The 17,883-nt window shown below is 48.0% G+C and overlaps 1 protein-coding gene across 7 annotated transcripts in view; it reads left to right on the top strand.

Annotated features, from left to right (window-relative positions):
* CLEC16A (C-type lectin domain containing 16A) overlaps nt 1-17,883 on the top strand; it is a 226,635-nt gene that overhangs the window by 164,574 nt on the left and 44,178 nt on the right. For 6 of the 7 annotated variants that reach the window (XM_017539972.1, XM_037742517.1, XM_017539971.1 and 3 more), the window contains 3 exons: nt 2,548-2,699; nt 5,682-5,886; nt 7,882-8,049. In XM_017539972.1, the coding sequence (XP_017395461.1) occupies nt 2,548-2,699; nt 5,682-5,886; nt 7,882-8,049 (525 nt within the window). Of the gene's footprint in view, nt 1-2,547; nt 2,700-5,681; nt 5,887-7,881; nt 8,255-17,883 lie in introns of those variants that run through there. The other variant, XM_017539973.2, reaches the window with a different exon arrangement.

The following is a 17,883-nucleotide window of genomic DNA, read 5'->3' on the forward strand; positions in this document are numbered from 1 at the left end:
GTCTCACTGTGTTACCTAGAGTGCAGTGGTACAATCATGGCTCACTGCAATCTCTACCTCTTGGGCTCAAGTGATCCTCCCACATAAGCCTCCCAAGTATCTGAGAGGCTTATTTTTTTCTGCTTTTTGTAGAGAGAGGATCTCACTATGTTGCCCAGGCTGGTCTTGAACTCCTGGGTTCAAGCAGTCCTCCCACCTTGGCCTCCCAAAGTGTTGGGATTATAGGCACAACCTACCGCACCCAGCTGGGGACAGTTTTCAAGTAAGAGAAGGAACCTAGCATATGCAGAGGACACCTGTGCATAAGACCCATGCTTTTCCTGCCTTTTCTCATTTAACGCACCAGCCAATTCAAGATAAGGGACGTGATTCTCATTTTACAAATGGGAAAACCGGTTCTGAAGGGCCAAGTGCCATGCACATCCAATGCACATCCACATACAACATCCAGTGCAGGACTTGGCTCTAAATTGTCACACCCTGAGTTGAGGGCTTGGCGATTCTGTAACAGGTCAGGGGACTCTTGCTTTACTGTCTTTACTTAATTCGGTGAACTTGGTTTAAACATCACAACTGTAAACCGCTATTAGTCTATACAGAAGCACTGAAATGTTACTGAGGTTCTTGGTTTAAGTAAGTTCCATTTGTCTGTTTTTGGCTTTGTTGCCTGTGCTTTTGAGGTCTTAGTCAGTCGTGCATTCTTTGCATAGACCAATGTCCAGAAAAGTTTTCGCAGGATTTTCTTCTAGAATTTTTACAGTTCTGGGCCATACATTTAAGTCTTTAATCCATCTTGAGTTGATTTTTGTATACAGTGAGAGATAGGAGTCCAGTTTCACTCTTCTGCATGTGACTGTCCAATTTTCCCAGCACCATTTATTGAAAACGGTATTGTTTCCCATGTCTGTTCTTATCAGTTTTGTTGAAGATCACTTAACTGGAAATATGTGGCTCTATTTCGGGTTCTCTATTCTGTTCCATTGGTCTGTGTGTCTTTGTTTTTGCTGTTTTTTGAGACAGGGTCTCATTCTCTCACCCAGGCTGAAGTGCTATGGGGCGATCTTGGCTCGCTGCAACTTCTGCCTCTCAGGTTCAAGTGATTCTTCATCTCAGCCTCCCGAGTAGCTGGGGCTACAGGCACATGCCACCACGCTCAGCTAATTTTTATATTTTTTGATAGAGATAGTATTTTATCATGTTGGCCAAGCTGGTCTTCTACCTCCTGACCTCAAGTGATCTTCCCGCCTCAGCCTCCCAAAGTGCTGGGATTATAGGCATGCGCCACAGTGCCCAGCCTTTGTGTCTATTTTTATACCAGTACCATGCTGTTTTGGTTACTACAGCCTTGTAATTTGAAGTCGGTTAGTATGATGCCTCCAGCTTTGCTCTTGTTTGCTTGTTTTGAGACAGGGTCTCTGTCACCCAGGCTAGAGTGCAGTGGCATGATCACAGCTCATGGCAGCCTTGAACCTCGCTGGGCTCAAGCCATCCTCCCAGCTGAGCCTCTTGAATAGCTTAGACTGCAGGTGTGCGCCACTACACTCAGCTGAGTTTTTGTATCGGCGGGGTTTTGTCATGTTGCCCAGGCTAGTCTCCAACTCCTCAGCTCAAGCAACCCTCCCACCTCGGCCTCCCAAAGTGCTGGAATTACAGGTGTGAGCCATTAAACCTGGCCTAGCTTTGTTCTTTTTGCTCAGTTTGCTTTGGCTATCTGGGTTCTTTTTTGGCACCATATGAATTTTAGGATTTTTTTTCTAATACAGTGAAAAATGATTTTTTTGCTAGGAATTGCATAGAATCTGTAGATTGTCTTGGATAGTATGGTTGCTTTAACAGTATTATTTCTTCTGATCCATGAGCGTTGGATGGTTCTCCATTTGTTTGTGTCATCTTCAGTTTCTTCCTTGGGCTGTTGTTGTTTTGTTTTGTTTTGAGACAGAGTTTTGCTCTTGTTGCCCAGGCTGGAGTACAGTGGCATGATCTCAGCTCACTGCAACCTGCGCCTCCCAGGTTCAGGCAATTCTCCTGTTTCAGCCTCCCGAGTAGGTGGGATTATAGGCGCGTGCCACCACACCCAGCTAATTTTTTGTATTTTCAGTAGAGACGGGCTTTCATCATGTTGGCCAGCCTGGTCTCGAACTCCTGACCTCAGGTGATCCACCTGCCTTGGCCTCCCAAAGTGCTGAGATTACAGGCGTGAGCCACCACATCCAGCCATGCTAGTTGTTTTTAAGCTACAGTTTGAGCACCTAACATGCAGTACACATTGGACAGGTGATTTATGTACATTAGTCCTGACTAGTAGCAGTTTGGGGGAGTGGGCATTATCTTTATTATCCAGATGAGGGATCTTGAGGTCCAGAGAGGCAAAGAAACTTTCCCGGCGTAACTGTCAGAGAAGAGACTCAGACCTAGGTCTGTGTGACTCTAGGCCTGAGCTGTGACCACTGAGCTCTGCTCCTGGTGGAATGAGAGTCAGCTGTGGTGTCTCCATCTGCCTGGGCAGCCAGACTGTGCCTCATCCTCTTCCCACCTTCTTCCTCCCAGATAACAGCGACTTGATTGCGTGCACAGTGATCACTAAGGATGGTGGCATGGTCCAGCGATTCCTGGCTGTGGATATTTACCAGATGAGCTTGGTGGAGCCTGATGTGTCCAGACTTGGCTGGGGAGTGGTCAAGTTTGCAGGCCTTCTGCAGGTAAGATGGCCAGGAGCTCTGGAATCTCTTCTCAGTTGGCCACACACACACACACACACACACACACACACACACACTCTCTCTCTCTCTCTCTCTCTCTCTCTCTCTCTCTATCATCTTTGTCATTAATTTCTAGTGATATATGAGGTATATGTGAACGCACTGTCACCAAAAAAAACTAAAATATCACACATATGCACAGATGAAAGTAAAGTCCTCTTTGACCAAAACCCTCAATTCTTACACCTCCCCTCCACAACAGATAATCTTTATTATCAGTGTGACCTTTCCAGATCTGTTTTTCTGCCAAATGCATATATAAATGTAACTATGTGTACTATTTTTTAAAATGAGATGCATATACTTGAGAGTGTGTATGTGTGTTTTTTATGATGCCACTTTGAATGTGTTCTAAACTTTGCTTTTTTCATTTAATATCATCAGTAGTATGTCTTGGAGAGCCAGCCGCATTCATACACACAGACATCCTGGTATTCTTTTTCACTGCTGTGCGACTATAACAAGCCATGTTTATTTAGTCCATGCCCTGTCGGCTATTTCCAGTTGTCTGCCTTTCCTGAAGGTACTGCCACGAACGGAATCACTCTTACTTCTTTAGGCACTTGGGTGAGATTTCCCTAGGCTGATACCAAGAAGCTGAGGTGTACTAACTTTAAGTGTTAATAGACACTGCCAAATACCACTCTGAAATGATGGTTGCCACTAGTATTTTTGAGAATTCCCTTCTGCTTAGCGTCACTCCAGCAGAGCCGGCTCTGACTTGCCAGGCACCAAATTGGGGCTTGGGTTTTGGGGTTTTTTTGTTTTTAATGTTTGTCATTGTGGGCTGGGAGTGATGACTCCTGTCTATAATCCCAACACTGGGAGGCCGAGGCAGGCAGATCACTTGAGGTCAGGAGTTCGACACCAGCCTGGCTAACATGGTGAAACCCCTTCTCTACTAAAAATACAAAAATTAACCAGGCTTGTTGGCAGGAGCCTGTAATCCCAGCTACTCAGGAGGCTGAGGCATGAGAATCTCTTGAACTCGGGAGGCAAAGGTTGCAGTGAGCTGAGATCGCACCACTGCACTCCAGCCTGGGCAGCAGAGTGAGTCTCAAAAGAAAAACAAAGTTCGTCCATGTGATGGATGACTAGTGTCAGTTCATTGGGTGCATAAAGCAAAGAATCAGAAGAGGTGAAAGCAGGCTCCCAGGTCTCCCCTCTGCCATACCCCTTGTCCCTGGATGTCCAGCTGACACTTCAGGCTTGAGCTTTGCCCTGCTTCAAGGCAGTCCATTTCTTTGCCAGCCAGCCCTGGTTTCTGGAAGGGCCTTACCGAGGCCCCCAACCTCTGCCTCGCCACAGCCTGACCTGCTGTCTGTGTCCCGCTCTCTGCAAGAACCACCCACGTACTTGAAGCTGCTGTTACAGCCTCTTCCCCAACCTCCTCCTCTTCAGAATCCTTCTGTTGTAAAAGTGTCTTTTACAAAGTGTGATGTGAGAAACAACTATAGAAAAACCCTTCATTTAAAAAAAAGCACTCCATGTAAGACATTGTCCATTAAGTGACTTACGCTTATCTATCTAGGCTTTATCTAGGCTTATGATTAATTCTCTTTAGAATTTAGCGTCAGGAAAGTGTTTTCCTCCCCTGAAGAATTAATACACGTCTTCCATCAGACAATGAAAGCCACATAAACCTTTTTTTTTTTTTTGGCCATCTTCCAATAGCTACTATTTGTCAGCTCTTTACCATGTTCCCTGCTTTAAATGCAGAATACCTCATCCAATCCTTACTGCCGAGTTTTGATGGGGTGTTATCTCCAGAGAGCCCGTGCCAAATGTAATGCCTGAGAACCACAACCATCTTCCTCTGTGAGCCTTTTCCAACATTGTGCCCACCTCTTTTAACATTTCTGACCTTTGTGTTCATCCACTCTCAGGCTTTTATATCAGATCACCTCAAACCTTGATGGGAGCAGATTCTCTATGAAGAATCCATTCTGAGGTTTTAGATTGGGTTTGTCTTTGTTATATATTGCTGCATGTTCATTACTTCTCCACCTTTGAAACACAGCTTCCTTCACATCTCTACTTAATGGCTTTCCCTATCCCTTTCTCTTTTTTCTTTTTTTTTTTTTTTTTTTTTTTTTTTTTTTTTTTTTTTTTTTTTGAGACAGAGTCTCACTTTGTCACCCAGGCTAGAGTACAATGGCACGATCTCAGCTCACTGCAACCTCCGCCTCCCAGGTTCAAGCAATTCTCCTGCCTTACTCTCCCAAGTAGCTGGGGTTACAGGCACACGCCACCATGCCTGTTTCTATTTTTAGTAGAGATGGGGTTTCACCATGTTGGCCAGGCTGGTCTTGAACTCCTGGCCTCAAGTGATCCACCCGCCTCGGCCTCCCAAAGTGCTGGAGTTACAGTAGTGAGCCACCACGCCCAGCCCTGTCCCTTTCTCATGATTAGCTTTTCTCTTTCGGGACCAGAAATTTCTCAAAGATGTGCAAATGGCTGCCAATGATGTCCCATTCTTAGAAGAAATAAGGGAGAAATTGATGAGTAGATGAGTGATTATAGCTAAGATTATGCCAAATGGTGATAGGAATTTTGGTTCATTATTTCTGGCTCCTCAGAAGTAAGAGCTTGCCTGTTGTGTTACCTGTAGCCTTTTGAAGAAGCTTGTGGTACCCTCCTATTCATGGGCTGACCCAAGTCCTCATGGAAACAGGCACCACCCACCACCACTCACATCCTCTCCTTTGGGGCACTCCATGCCTCCCACACTGTCTTCTCCCACTGGGCCTGGTCTGCCTTGTGCCCATCCTTGACCCTGTTGGACTTGGGAGGCTGATTATCTTAGATCAAAAGCAGAGTTGGATTTGGAGACCTCTTTCTAGATGTCACATGATGCCACAGCTTCTAGCCACCCTCCTCCCAAACCCAACAAACCCCTGTCTTTTGCTTCTCACTTTGCAGGACATGCAAGTGACTGGAGTGGAGGATGACAGCCGTGCACTGAACATCACCATCCACAAGCCTGCATCCAGCCCCCATTCCAAACCCTTCCCCATCCTCCAGGCCACCTTCATCTTCTCTGACCATATCCGCTGCATCATCGCCAAGCAGCGCCTGGCCAAAGGCCGCATCCAGGCGAGGCGCATGAAGATGCAGAGGATAGCTGGTGAGTGGCCAGGCCCTGGTGGAGTGTCCTCTGGGCACTTGGTGGGGCAGGGATGTTCGTGGTTCTCACACTGACCTTGAGAACCCCCATAGCATAGAAGAAGACACCCATGATTCAGAAATTGTTTTATGTGAATACGAGGAATGTCCCATTTCCTGGGTGTTTGGTTTCTGGTGAATTTCTAGGGCTTCATGGAAGAGAAGGGGAGCCCTCCCTAGCAGCAGGAGGCCAGAAACAAGTAGACGTCACTGTGGGACCACTCTTCTCAGCCCTTCACACTGAAATTCTCAAGCTTATGTTAACAAAGTGCTTTGACATTGCTCTACCACCTTCAGTCCTTGAAACAAGTCTGGAGATCTGTAGGGACTGCTCTGCCCATTTTACGGAGAAGGAAACTGAGGCTCAGGGACTTGCCCAAAGTCAGCAGGCAGAACCCACAGGCAGAACTTCCTACTCCCGCTTCCCAGTTCTTAAAAGAGGTAGCCCTGCTTGGTGAAAGGCTGGAACCCTTGGAAGGAAGTCATTTTACATTTCATGGGGATTGCGGTGAATTTCTGAGGAAGTCTAACACTACCCAGTGTCAGGAAGGCCAAGATTTCTTAGAAACAAAGATGAGGGAGATGCATTCATTGGGCAGGAAGGCAAGGCTTTCTCCTCGGCTTTGCGGGGAAGGCATTCTGTCAACTCCTAAAACTATAAAGTCTTTCTCAAGATACCCAGTGCCATTCAGTTCAGACACCAGTGATCATCGGGGTGGCTTCTGAGAGGACTTTAGGCCTACCTGGGGATGTGGGGTGCTTTCTCAAGGGATAACTTAAAATAAGCCCGTGGCCAGGCATGGTGTTTCATGCCTGTATGTCAGCACGTTAGGATGCCAGGGCAGGTGACTCACCTGCACTCAGGAGTTTGAGACCCGCCTGGGAAACATGGCAAGACCTCATCTCTACAAAAAATACAAAAATGAGCCAGGTGTGGTGGCACATGCCTGAAGTTCCAGCTATTTTGGAGGCTAAGGCAGGAGGATCTCTTGAGCCTGGGAGGTGGCGGTTGCAGTGAGCCATGATTGCACCACTGCACTCCAGCCGAGGTGATAGAGTGAGACCCTGTATCAAATAAAAAATAATAATCCCGCGGAGGGCCGGTTACAGATGCGGTGATTTACTGTGCTGATTTGCACAGGCCCGCATCCCACATCGTCATCCCCATCTCATTTCTCACTTAGCTGAAACTTGGCCTACGAAATCATTACTGAAGCATTTTGTAATGTGCAAAGTGACTTAAATCATTCAGCCCTTTCTTTTAAGATTTATTTTCAGAGAGATTTTTTTTTTTTATGTAAAACAATTTCTCACAGCTGGCATGAAGGCCAAATATTTCATCTGAAAATTGAGAATTATGCTATAAAGTGGATGTTAGAACTAAAGCCTTGGGTATTTCTTAAATTGATTTTAAAAAGCCCCCCGAATGGATATATTGGGAGATTTGTTTATGGAAGGGAGGATAACGGCTGAGGCAGATAAACACCCACTCAGAGTTATACATGTACATGCACATACATGTTTTCACCTGCTGCTCCGCATGTGCAGGTATACGTACACACATATGTGTGTGAACTCTCTGGGCAAAGTTGGCTCCACTCGCTTGGGGTCTGAAACGCCTTCGTCAGGGTCCTTTACGCATGGAAGTTGAGAGTCCAAAGTGGAAATGGACCCAGCATCCATTCTACTTGAGGAGCCCGGGCTCGAACCCCCTTCTCCTTGGTTACCACCTGAAGGCCTGAAGCTCTCACTTGGCATTTGCTGTGCCTTGAGCCTCGGTGGAATCTTTGATGTTGCGCTGGACTCCCCAGCTCAAGGCTGCCTGCCACCTCCTTGGCGTCTCCCAAGTGATGCGCGTAGCAGGGCCACAGCCACTACAATGTCCCCCCCCCCGAAATTCTCACCACCCGCTCTGTCCCACATGCTGAGAATAAACCATGCTGTTGTTTGACTGTAGCCCTCCTGGACCTCCCAATCCAGCCCACCACTGAAGTCCTGGGGTTTGGACTCGGCTCCTCCAGCTCCACTCAGCACCTGCCTTTCCGCTTCTACGACCAGGGGCGCCGGGGCAGCAGTGACCCCACCGTGCAGCGCTCCGTGTTTGCATCTGTGGACAAGGTGCCAGGTGAGCCAGCCCCCCACCCTGCGCCGCAGCTCGTTCGTCATGGTGGGCATTCGGGCGTTCAAGGCTTTTCTCTCGATGGAGCCTGTGCGAACAGCCCTTCCTCTCTCAGAAGCCCTGTCGGCTAGCAGCACCAGCTTCTTAGAATTTATCAAAGCTCAGCTCGAGATGAAACACAGCCCCAAAAATAAATTTTGGCTTTCCCTTTGGTGTTTGGTTTGGTTTTCCAGAGATTTTTTTGGGTATGTGGAAGAACTTCTCAGAATTGACTAAGAAGTTTCTTGGAAATTTCTTGGAAACATTTAAATGATTAGTGATGAGATTGTGGGAGAGTAATTTCCTTCTCCATGTAAGATGACTAGAAAGAGATAGTGAGTTTGGTTCCTGTTACAACCCCCTGAAGAAGTGAGACTTCAGAAGAAGGCCTGCTCCCAGCAGGCTAGCTGTCCACCCCTTCCATGTGAGGGCACCTCCTCCCTCTTTCCCCAAAGCTCATCTCTAACCCTCCTCCTCCCCCCTTTCCAAAACAGAAACTTGAACGGAAAGTTCATTACTGATTTGTCAGAGTGGAAAGGATCACTTCTCCAAAAGACCGAGTTCTCCCCTTCTTATTCTGACATATCTGCTTTAAGTCAATCTCTGTGCACCCCCATCCATGGGAAGAGAACCTTTCTTTTGACTGCAGAACTTGAGAACACTGGCCAAGCTCTCCCTCACAATGTAGCCCCTCCCTGTGTAGGGCTTCAAACTTAAGTTGCAAGTGTTGTGAAATGTTTTCAAAAGCAGTTACTGATTTAAGAGCAGTATGCAGCCATCTGAACCTGCCCAGAATCTGCATCCTGGTTCCCCCACGTGATTTATTTTAGTTTCATTACTTGATTGAACAAATTCATTTTTTATATGTATATGCTGTAGGCATATGATTTTTTTAAATCCAGGTAGGACATGATCAAGTGAAAAGTAAGTCTACTTTGCTTCAGAAGTAACTGTTGTTAACAGTTTCTGGCCTGCCTTTCCAGTGATAGTTTTTTGTACATCATGCATATGTTTGTTTGTTTGTTACACATGGGGTATATACCATATGTTTGATGCTGCACCTGGCCTCTTCTTCCGTAATGGAAAGTGTTACACATTAACACGTATAAATCAACCTAATTCTTTTTAACTGTTATATGGTATTTAGTCATATGGGTGGGCAAAAAAATCTTTTTTGCTGTTTGGTATTTGGGTGATTTCCAGTGTCTTGCTCTCACAGTGAGCATCCTCAGGGTGTCTTTGTGTAATTGCGCAAATCTGGCATGTCTGTGTGATAAATTCCTAGCAGTGAATTTGCCAAAGGGGAAGGTTTTTAATCTTGGTATACGTATTCCCAACATGAACTCTAGAAAACAGTACACCAATTCACTTTGCCACCCATAGCTTGTGACTGATTTCTTTCTTAAAACCAGTCTTAGGTCTGGTCATGGTGGCTCATGCCTGTAATCCCATCACTTCGGGAGGCTAAGGTAGGTAGGTTGCTTGAGTCCAGGAGTTCCAGAGCAGCCTGGGCAACATAGTGAGACCTTGTCTCTAGTATACTTGCCGGATGTGGTGGGGCGCGCCTTTGGTCTCAGCTATACTCTCGAGGCTGAGGTGGGAGGGTCACTTGAGCCAGGAGGTTGAGGCTGCAGTGAGCTGTGATTGTACCACTGTACTCCAGCCTGGGCAACAGAGTGAGACCCTGTCTCAAAAAGAAAAGAAAACTATCTTAGGCTGAGAGACCGATTGTGGCACCGCCTCTGTTTTTAGCTATGAAGTGTGAGATGCCTGTCTCAGGGTCTGGAGGATTCTTTGTGTAAAAATTCTACAGGTTGCTTCATGCTCTGTAGCCATGATTGCTAAGTAAATATAAAGTACGACTGAGTCTCAGTTAACTAAGTACAAATTGACCTGGTAAGGAATGACTTCTTTAGGGTCATGGAGGCATCTTTCAGTTTTGGGACGACTGGTTAAGGAGAAAAGCGCAGGTCTTATTTCCGCTTCGATCCCTCTTGAACAAGGTAGAGTGTAAATAAATAAATAGAGCCAAGTGGCGTGTTCTTCGGCGTCTCCATGATCGTTTCTCTGTTTGCAGAATGCTTTAGGATGACTTATTGCTCACCTCTTCCACCCTGTGTGGCCTTCCAGTGGAGGGGGAAGATCAAGTGCTGGGAGTGTGGCCTGGCTCCAGAACCTGGGCCTGACTGGCAGGGCGGATGGCACAGCTGGGATGCCCCATGTCCTGTTGCTGGTACCAGGGTCAGCAAGTATGGGGCTGTGCCAACTGGGACAACAGAAAGTCAAAGGCGGTTGTTGAAGGCAGCATCTAGCCCTTGGCTGTGTCCCCCCTGCCTGTCCCTGGAAGTGCCACTCAGGTGTGAGGGGTGGGATGGAGACAGTCTTATTTATGCTCACCCCGACCCCCACAAAGAGAGAGGCCTCACTGCCTTCCCGCCTGGGCTTGGCACCAGAGCCGTGGCCTGAAGGGCAAGTTGAAATCCCTGAGCCGTGGCATGGTGGGAGCATAAGCTGCCCCCACCCCATCTCAGTAGTCAGGGTCCCCACAGCAGCAGCCACTCAGCACCTTGGAATCATTCTTAAATCTTTTCACCCCACTCCCACACCCAGCAGCCTGCTTGGCCTGTAGAAAATACTGAGATCTGAGATCTCCCCTCCCACATCTCCCAGGATTGCAATGGAAGCCTCCTCAGGATCCCCAGCTTCTATTCAGCCAGTGGGATCCTTTTAGTCCTTAAATCAGATTATGTCATACCCCTGCCTCCAGCTTTCTGGTGGTTTCCTGTTGTACTTAGAACAAAATCCACATCTCTCCTTCTGATCTTGGGTGATGGCCGTGAGAGCTGGCCCCAACCAGCCTCTCAGATGAAGTTCCCCCTCCCCCAAGCTCACCCCAGCCTTGCCAGCCCCTGCTGCTCCTCTACGCCAGCATTTCTCACAGTTTTAGCCTTAGCACCACGTGTTTGTTTATGTACTTAAAAAGTACTACAGAACTTAAAGAGCTTTCATTTAGATAGATTACATTTATATTTATGACATTAGACATTAAAACTAAGAAATGCTTTTAATATATATTTATTGAATAAATCCATTGTATGTATGCATAACCGAGTTTCCTATGAACAATAACTCTATTTTCTAAAACACACAAAAAAATGGATTGTGTGCATTTCTACAAATCTCTTTAATCCATGGCTTAATAGAAGACATCTGGATTCTCCTCTTTGCTTCTGTTTTCTGTCTGTTGTGATAGCATGCGTTCTGTGGCTTCTGGAAAACTCCTCAGTACACTCCTGGGAAAATGAACATAAAAGAAAAAATGTCTTACTATTTTTATGAAAACAGGGATTTCCAGACCACACTTTGAGACCCACTCCTGTATATCACCGCTGCCTTCCCTGCCTCAGGCCCTTGCACTGCATGTCTGTCCCCGGATGTTGGTGTCGCTGCCTCCCGCTAACGGCTCAAGCTTAGTCTGTATGCTGCCTCTTCAGAGGCCTTTTCGGATCAGCCCCTGGCTAGGGTTAGGGTTGCCCCCTCCCTCCATCGCATTGGCCTGGTTCCTTTTATCCACAGCGCTGAGGTTCTTTACCTGGCTGATGCTTTTGTGCGCCTGCTCATAGTCTTTCTCCCCTGCAGAGAGAGTTGCCTGCTGGGAACCCTCTCTGCAGGGGAGAAAGACTATGCTGTTCACCCCCGTATCTCAGCGCCTAGCTCTGTGCTCTTACTCAGTGTTTGTTGAACGAAGAAAGAGCCTGCACTTGTTCTCTGCTCAGCCTTGGAAGAGAGCCCATCAAAGGCCTTCTCCCTTCTCTGAACACTAGACAGACGAGGTAAGTCCCTCTGGGGCCCTAGACACTTGGTGGTTTAGTCCACAGCACTTTGACAAGGGAACACAAAGGAGCTAAGACCCCAGAAGAACTTAAGCAGCATCCCTCAGCTAAATTTCCGTCACCAAGTGAGCAAGATGTGTGTCCAGGGACCGTGTACCCAGGTGACAGATTTAGGTTGGTTGCATATCAACTGAATTTCACCACTCTCCCGAACTCAGAGTTTTACAGAAGCCAAAGAGCAGCGCCAGAGTGGGAGCTGGGTGTCAGAGGGGGATTCGGTCATCAGAAGCCTGGCCCAGGTTGGCCTCTGATACTGTGACATCCCACCATTGCTGTCGAGGGCCCGTGGGTGCTGGGGCACGACACCTTCCCACCCTCCACAGTGGTGTCCCTCCCCACAGGCCACACAGTGTGGAGTCCTTGCCTCTGCCTGGGGAATAATTCACAAGGAAGAAAACAACCCTGGCTGTGTGCCCCGGGGTGGCTGCCAGACAAGTATGTTTTATTAGGATACGTCTTCCGATTTTATCTGCGGGCCCAGGTAATTGTCATAGAGCAGTTTGTCTCCCCTTTAGAAGCTATAAACGATTATATTTGATGACAATATGCCTTTCATTTCCTTGGAGGAGATATTAAAGTAGTGTATAAATCAGGGCTAATAGGTGACTAGCCACTTTGGTGTCTTTTTCTTCTTCCATTTAACTTAGAAAAAAGATCACAAATTCTATTTATTGGCTGATTTTATGTTGATGGCTCTCACCCTCACAGAATGTTCAGCTTCACAAGGGATTGTGCATGCACCTGGCTAAGGAGGGGGGCCAGTGGTGGCTGGTAGGTGGGGGTGGCCAGGCATGGCCAGGTCTAGCCTCTGGCCTGAGCTCTCTGTGGCTTCAAGGTGCCACGCTGCTGTGGTTAGTGCCTCGTGGACCTGGCCCATGGTAACAGCTGCTTCTAGAGATAGATGGACTCTGCCCTGATGGGCAGGGTGTCCAAAACTCGCTGTAAGGCCATCCTTTCCATAAACTCCAAGTGGACCAGCAGACCCCAGAGTAGAGGCTGTTCCCCAGAAATTACTCAGGGGTATCGGGGGCTGTGGCTTCCCAGAGCAGCTTTGCTCCTCAGTCCTGGGCTCCTTCTGGCCCAGAGGCTGCTTCAGGAGGCCGCAGGGAACTGGAGCTGCTTGCAGGTGTTCCCCTGGTGGGTCAGGGGGTGTGGGAAGCCTGGCAGAAAATACAACCCAGAAGAGCAGCCAGGCAGGTTGACATCTGGCCCTTGCAGATGAGGGCTTAGTGACGTGACAAAAAAGTGACCTGTCTCCACCTGGTTTACCATCACCTGCTCCTCACCAGCCTGTTAACTCCAGGGCAGGGACTGCTCTGCCTCTTCTGCTGCTCTCTCTCCTGCTTAAAACCTGCCAGTCCCTCCTGTCACCAGCCCCTCTCTGTGGCTCATGGTCCCATGCAGTCTGGCCCCTGCCCCCTTCTGGGATCAACTCCCAGCCCTCGCTCCCCTCGGCTCTCTGCAGATGACCCGGCCCTCCAGCCTCCCTGGCTGGCTCTCTGTGCCTCACCAGGGCCAAGCACATCCCATTTCAGGGCCTCTGTCTTCGTGCTTCCCTCCACCTGGAGCCCTCTGCATGACTGCTTCCTTCTCAGCATTCAGGGCTCTGCTACCATACCTCAAAAAGGGGCCCTCCCTGAGTGCCCAGGCCACGCCAGTTCTCTGCTTCGCAGCTAGGTTTTGTTTTTTTTAATTGAGGTGAAGTTTACTTCACATAAAACTAACCGTTTGAAAGTGAACAATCCAGTGGCATTTAGTACCTTCACAATACTGTGCCATCATTCCCTCCTCTAGTTCCAAAACACTTCCATCCCCGCAGAAGAAAACTCCATAGCCATTAAGCAGTCATCCCCCATACTTCCTACCCCCAGCCCCTGGCACCCACAAATCTGCTCCCTGCCTCTGTAGATTTCCCTAGCCTGGATATTTCATATAAGTCAAACAATCCGTGGCCTTTCATGCCTGGCTTCTTTCAGTTTGCGTCATGTTTTCAAGGTGCATCTATCCTTCTTTTAGCTGAGTAATATGCATTATATGGCTAGACCTTGATTTGTTTCCCCATTCATCCATCATTGTACATCTGAGCTGTGCCTGCCTTTTGGCTATTGTGAAGGGTGCTGCTGTGAACATTTGTGCATAAGCTTTTGTTTGAACACCTGTTTTCAGTTCTTTCTGGTATAGACCTAGGAGTAGAAAGTAGGTCATATGATAATCTAACTTTCTGAGGAATTGCCAGACCATTTTCCATGGTCTTCATAGTCCTTAGCTTTAGCTGAAATTGCCTCTTGTATTCCTTTTTCACCGCCACTCTCCTGTACTAGAATGGAAGGCACTTGGCGAAGGGGTGGGTACAGGGTTGCGGGGACCTTGTTTGTGTTGTCCTTGACAGTAGTGATTGGTGCCTATGAAGTAGTTGCTCAGTAGATACTGATGTCTGGGTGGACAGATGGATTGGTGGATGGGAGGCTGGGGGACAGAGGATGTGGCTGGATGAATTGTTCAGTCCTGTTTTCCCAGCAGACTGTAAACCCCTAAGGCTGGGGCATTTCTGTCTTACTCAGGTCTGGTACCCACTGCCAACTTGTGGGGGTTTGGGTGTGAGCTGGCAAGCTGGACTTCCTTGTGTAGCGCTAAGCTGGGCTTTACTCACTTCCTTTCCCAGCTTCCTCCTGGGTTTGGGGCTCCAGCTGTCTTGTGGTAGACATTTAACACCCCCGTATCACCTGAGCTCAGGAGTTTGACACCAGCCTGGCCAGTATGGCGAAACCTCATCTCTACTAAAAGTACAAAAATCAGCCAGGCGTGGTGGCAGGCACCTTTAGTCCCAGCCACTTGGGAGACTGAGGCAGGAAAATCACTGGAACCTGGGAGGTGGAGGTTGTGGTGAGCTGAGATCGTGCCACTGTACTCTAGCCTGGGCAACAGAGTGAGCCTCCATCTCAAAAAAAAAAAAAAAAAAAAAGACATTTAACTTTCCTGAGTATCTGGGCCATGCCTTGCTTTTCACAGGTGTTGTCTTTAACAATGGCGCCGACAAGGTCAGTTACGTGACACAAAGCACTTTAATAGTTCTGTGGGAAAGCCTCAGTGGTTCCAAAGGCAGCCCTTGGCAGCTGAGTAACTTAGGAAGAATGCAGAGATGACAGTGTGCTACGAGCCAGCTGAGTTGACCACGAAGCCTCCGACCACCATCCAGAAAGGAAAAAAGAAAATCAATGTTTCATTCATAGACATCAGTTCAGACTTCTCCCCTGAGGATAATGTCCTAGGTGCTAATGTCATCTCATAGTGGCATTTCCCAGAAACTAATTTTTTAGGCCTGTTATTTTTCTTGTTTCTGATTATAAAACTGGAGCCAATTCTTTCCTTGCAGCTCCCCAAGGCAAAAAATAACCTTTCTGGAGTCACACCGGGAAGGAGGACCTAAGGCTTCCTCCAGCTTCTCTAGCTGGGCATTAACCCTTTCCCAGCCGTCAGCTCACTGCATAGAGACTCAGGCAGGCGGGTCTCTCAGGCGGGTTCATGAGTTACAGGAACTTTAAAGCAGAATTTACTGAGCTAAGCACTTTATGCATTATTCTTATTCATGCTTCCCAACAGCACTCAGAAGGAAGGTGTTACCATTTTCCCTTTCTGCAGGTCAGAAAGCGGCCTGCCAAGGTCACACCAAATACCCTCCCCCCAGCATCAGACCTTGAGTCCCACCACCATGCTGAACCAACTTTTAAATTCATCGCTGACGTGAATTCCCTTTTTCTGATTTTTTTTTTTTTTTTTGAAATAATGGCCTAACAGCAGCTGTATGAGGCCTCACTGGTATCAGGCAAAATTATGTTGTCAGCTCCAGTTCTAAGCTCTGCCTGGGTTAGAGTGTCAGAGATCAGGAGGATAGGCCCTCCTTAGAGAGGGGCCTCAAGGGATGCCCCTGGTCCAGACAGAATGCCCCACTCCCCTCTTCCATGATCCATGCTGGCATAGGCCCACGTCCTCACTCCCCAAGACCCGCTTCCTGTGTATCAAGGACAAACCTGCAAAGCAGCAATTCAGAAAGATGCTCTGTTCTGAGACCACCACTTCCAAACGAGGCTAGCAGTGCAGGGCTCGCCTCTACAAGTTTGTCCCTGGTATGCACGAACAAAAAGCAGAAAAATGACTTCAAAATCCTGCCTGAACAAAAGCAGCAGGATTTGAGCCCCTTTGCAAGCAATTGTCTCTAAGAGATCAGCCTTCAAGTGGTGAGGCGGGGGTGTGGGGAACAGATCCCACTAAAACATCAGCCCTGAGCTGAGTCTAAGGGGTCTCCTGTTTGCCAAGCCTCTTTTCAGGGCCCCAGAGCAGCTGTGAAGAGAGAGAGAGCCTCAGGGAATCTGGAGTTGGGTGCTCACAGCCAGGGAAGGAACCACGTTTTTGGATCTGGGCCTGCAAAGTCTCTCCCCGCACACAACATGCCCCCCAAATACTCTTTCCCAATAGACACAGTAGCGCTTGCTGTGGGGAGCCCTCTCTTGCTAAATATGGACACAGCAGGCAGGGCTGGCTGTCTTGCCCAGACACTTTTCTGGGAGGTGGAGGGAGGGAAAGAAGAGAGTTCCAAAGAACTGAGTGTTGCTTCACTCTTCGGGGTCATCACCTAGCTCAGACTGCCAAAGCGACTGTATGCCCAGGAGCCTTCTGGTCATAAGAGTATGTCAGATGGAGGGAACACTCCCTGCTTGCTAAGAGAGAAGCCTGTGCAGGAGGTGTGGGGAGAGAACAAAACCCTATGTGCAATCTGCCATTTGACCTGGGCTGCGCCATAGAATGTTCTGTAGGCTCGGGTGGGCCCACGCAGGGCAGCCTCGCCAGCAGCACAGCACAGGCAGGTGTATGCCAGTGGCAGTGGCAAAGTGAGTGGCTTGGCCACACACCCTGTGTGCTCACTGGCACGGGCCTGGCCCCATATGCAGGACAGAGCTCTCCAGCCTCATCTCCCAGCCTCTTAGTGTAAGTCAAGCACATTTAGCACAGAACAGTCAGAAAAGACGGGAAAACACAAAGAAAAGATCGACCTCACCAAATCTTGCCACCCTGGGTGTCCATGATCAGTTCTAACGTCCTTTTTTTTCATTGTTTTTTATGTTCATTCACAGTGGAGTTTCTTTTTCCACTAGTAGAGTATTTGCCCAGGTGAGAAGCAGCAGAATGAAAGAACCCAGCACAAGCCAGAGAGTGTGGGCCCAAGTCTGAGCCTTCCACCTCCTCGTGAAACTTGTTAGGTGGCCTTGACCCATTTAGTTTACCTTCTTGGATCTCAGTTTACTCATGTAAGAAACGGGTGATGTTCAACAATGTGAGTGGACTTAACAACTGAACTGTAGTCTTAAAAATGGCTCAGATGATAGGTTTGGTTATGTGTACCAAAACGGAAAAACAACAAATGGGATGAAAATGTCACATACCTCATTAGGCTCTTGTGACATAAAATGAGTTCATTCACCTGAGTGCCCAGAGCAATGCCTAACCCGTATAAAACATGCAGCGAAAGTTAGCTGCTCTTGGCATTTTGTTGTTATTGTTATTGTTACTGCTGAGCCTTGGGACCCCAGAAAATAGGTTCCTTTTCAACACATTAAATCAGTTTGCACAAACAAAATTACAAGTGCAGTAGCTCCTTCTGCTGTCAATAACAAAGATGCAGCAGTGACACAGAGTTGCTCTTTTCACAAAGGCTTTCCCTGGACGTTGTTAAAACACTGGAGTGTAATGGAGCAGGCAGAATTTTCCTCCTCACACAGAAGGGGTTGTGTGTTCTGCCTGAGGCCCCACAGCTCACAGTGGCTGAGCCAGGGCCAGAGAAGAGCACAGATTCATCCCCGAGGCCTCTAGCCCAGCACACATCCTGTCCCCTGGGGTCTGAGCCAGGAAGTCC

This window comes from Cebus imitator, unplaced genomic scaffold (genome assembly GCF_001604975.1).
Source record: "Cebus imitator isolate Cc_AM_T3 unplaced genomic scaffold, Cebus_imitator-1.0 Scaffold122, whole genome shotgun sequence".
In the NCBI taxonomy this organism is placed as follows: domain Eukaryota; kingdom Metazoa; phylum Chordata; class Mammalia; order Primates; family Cebidae; genus Cebus; species Cebus imitator.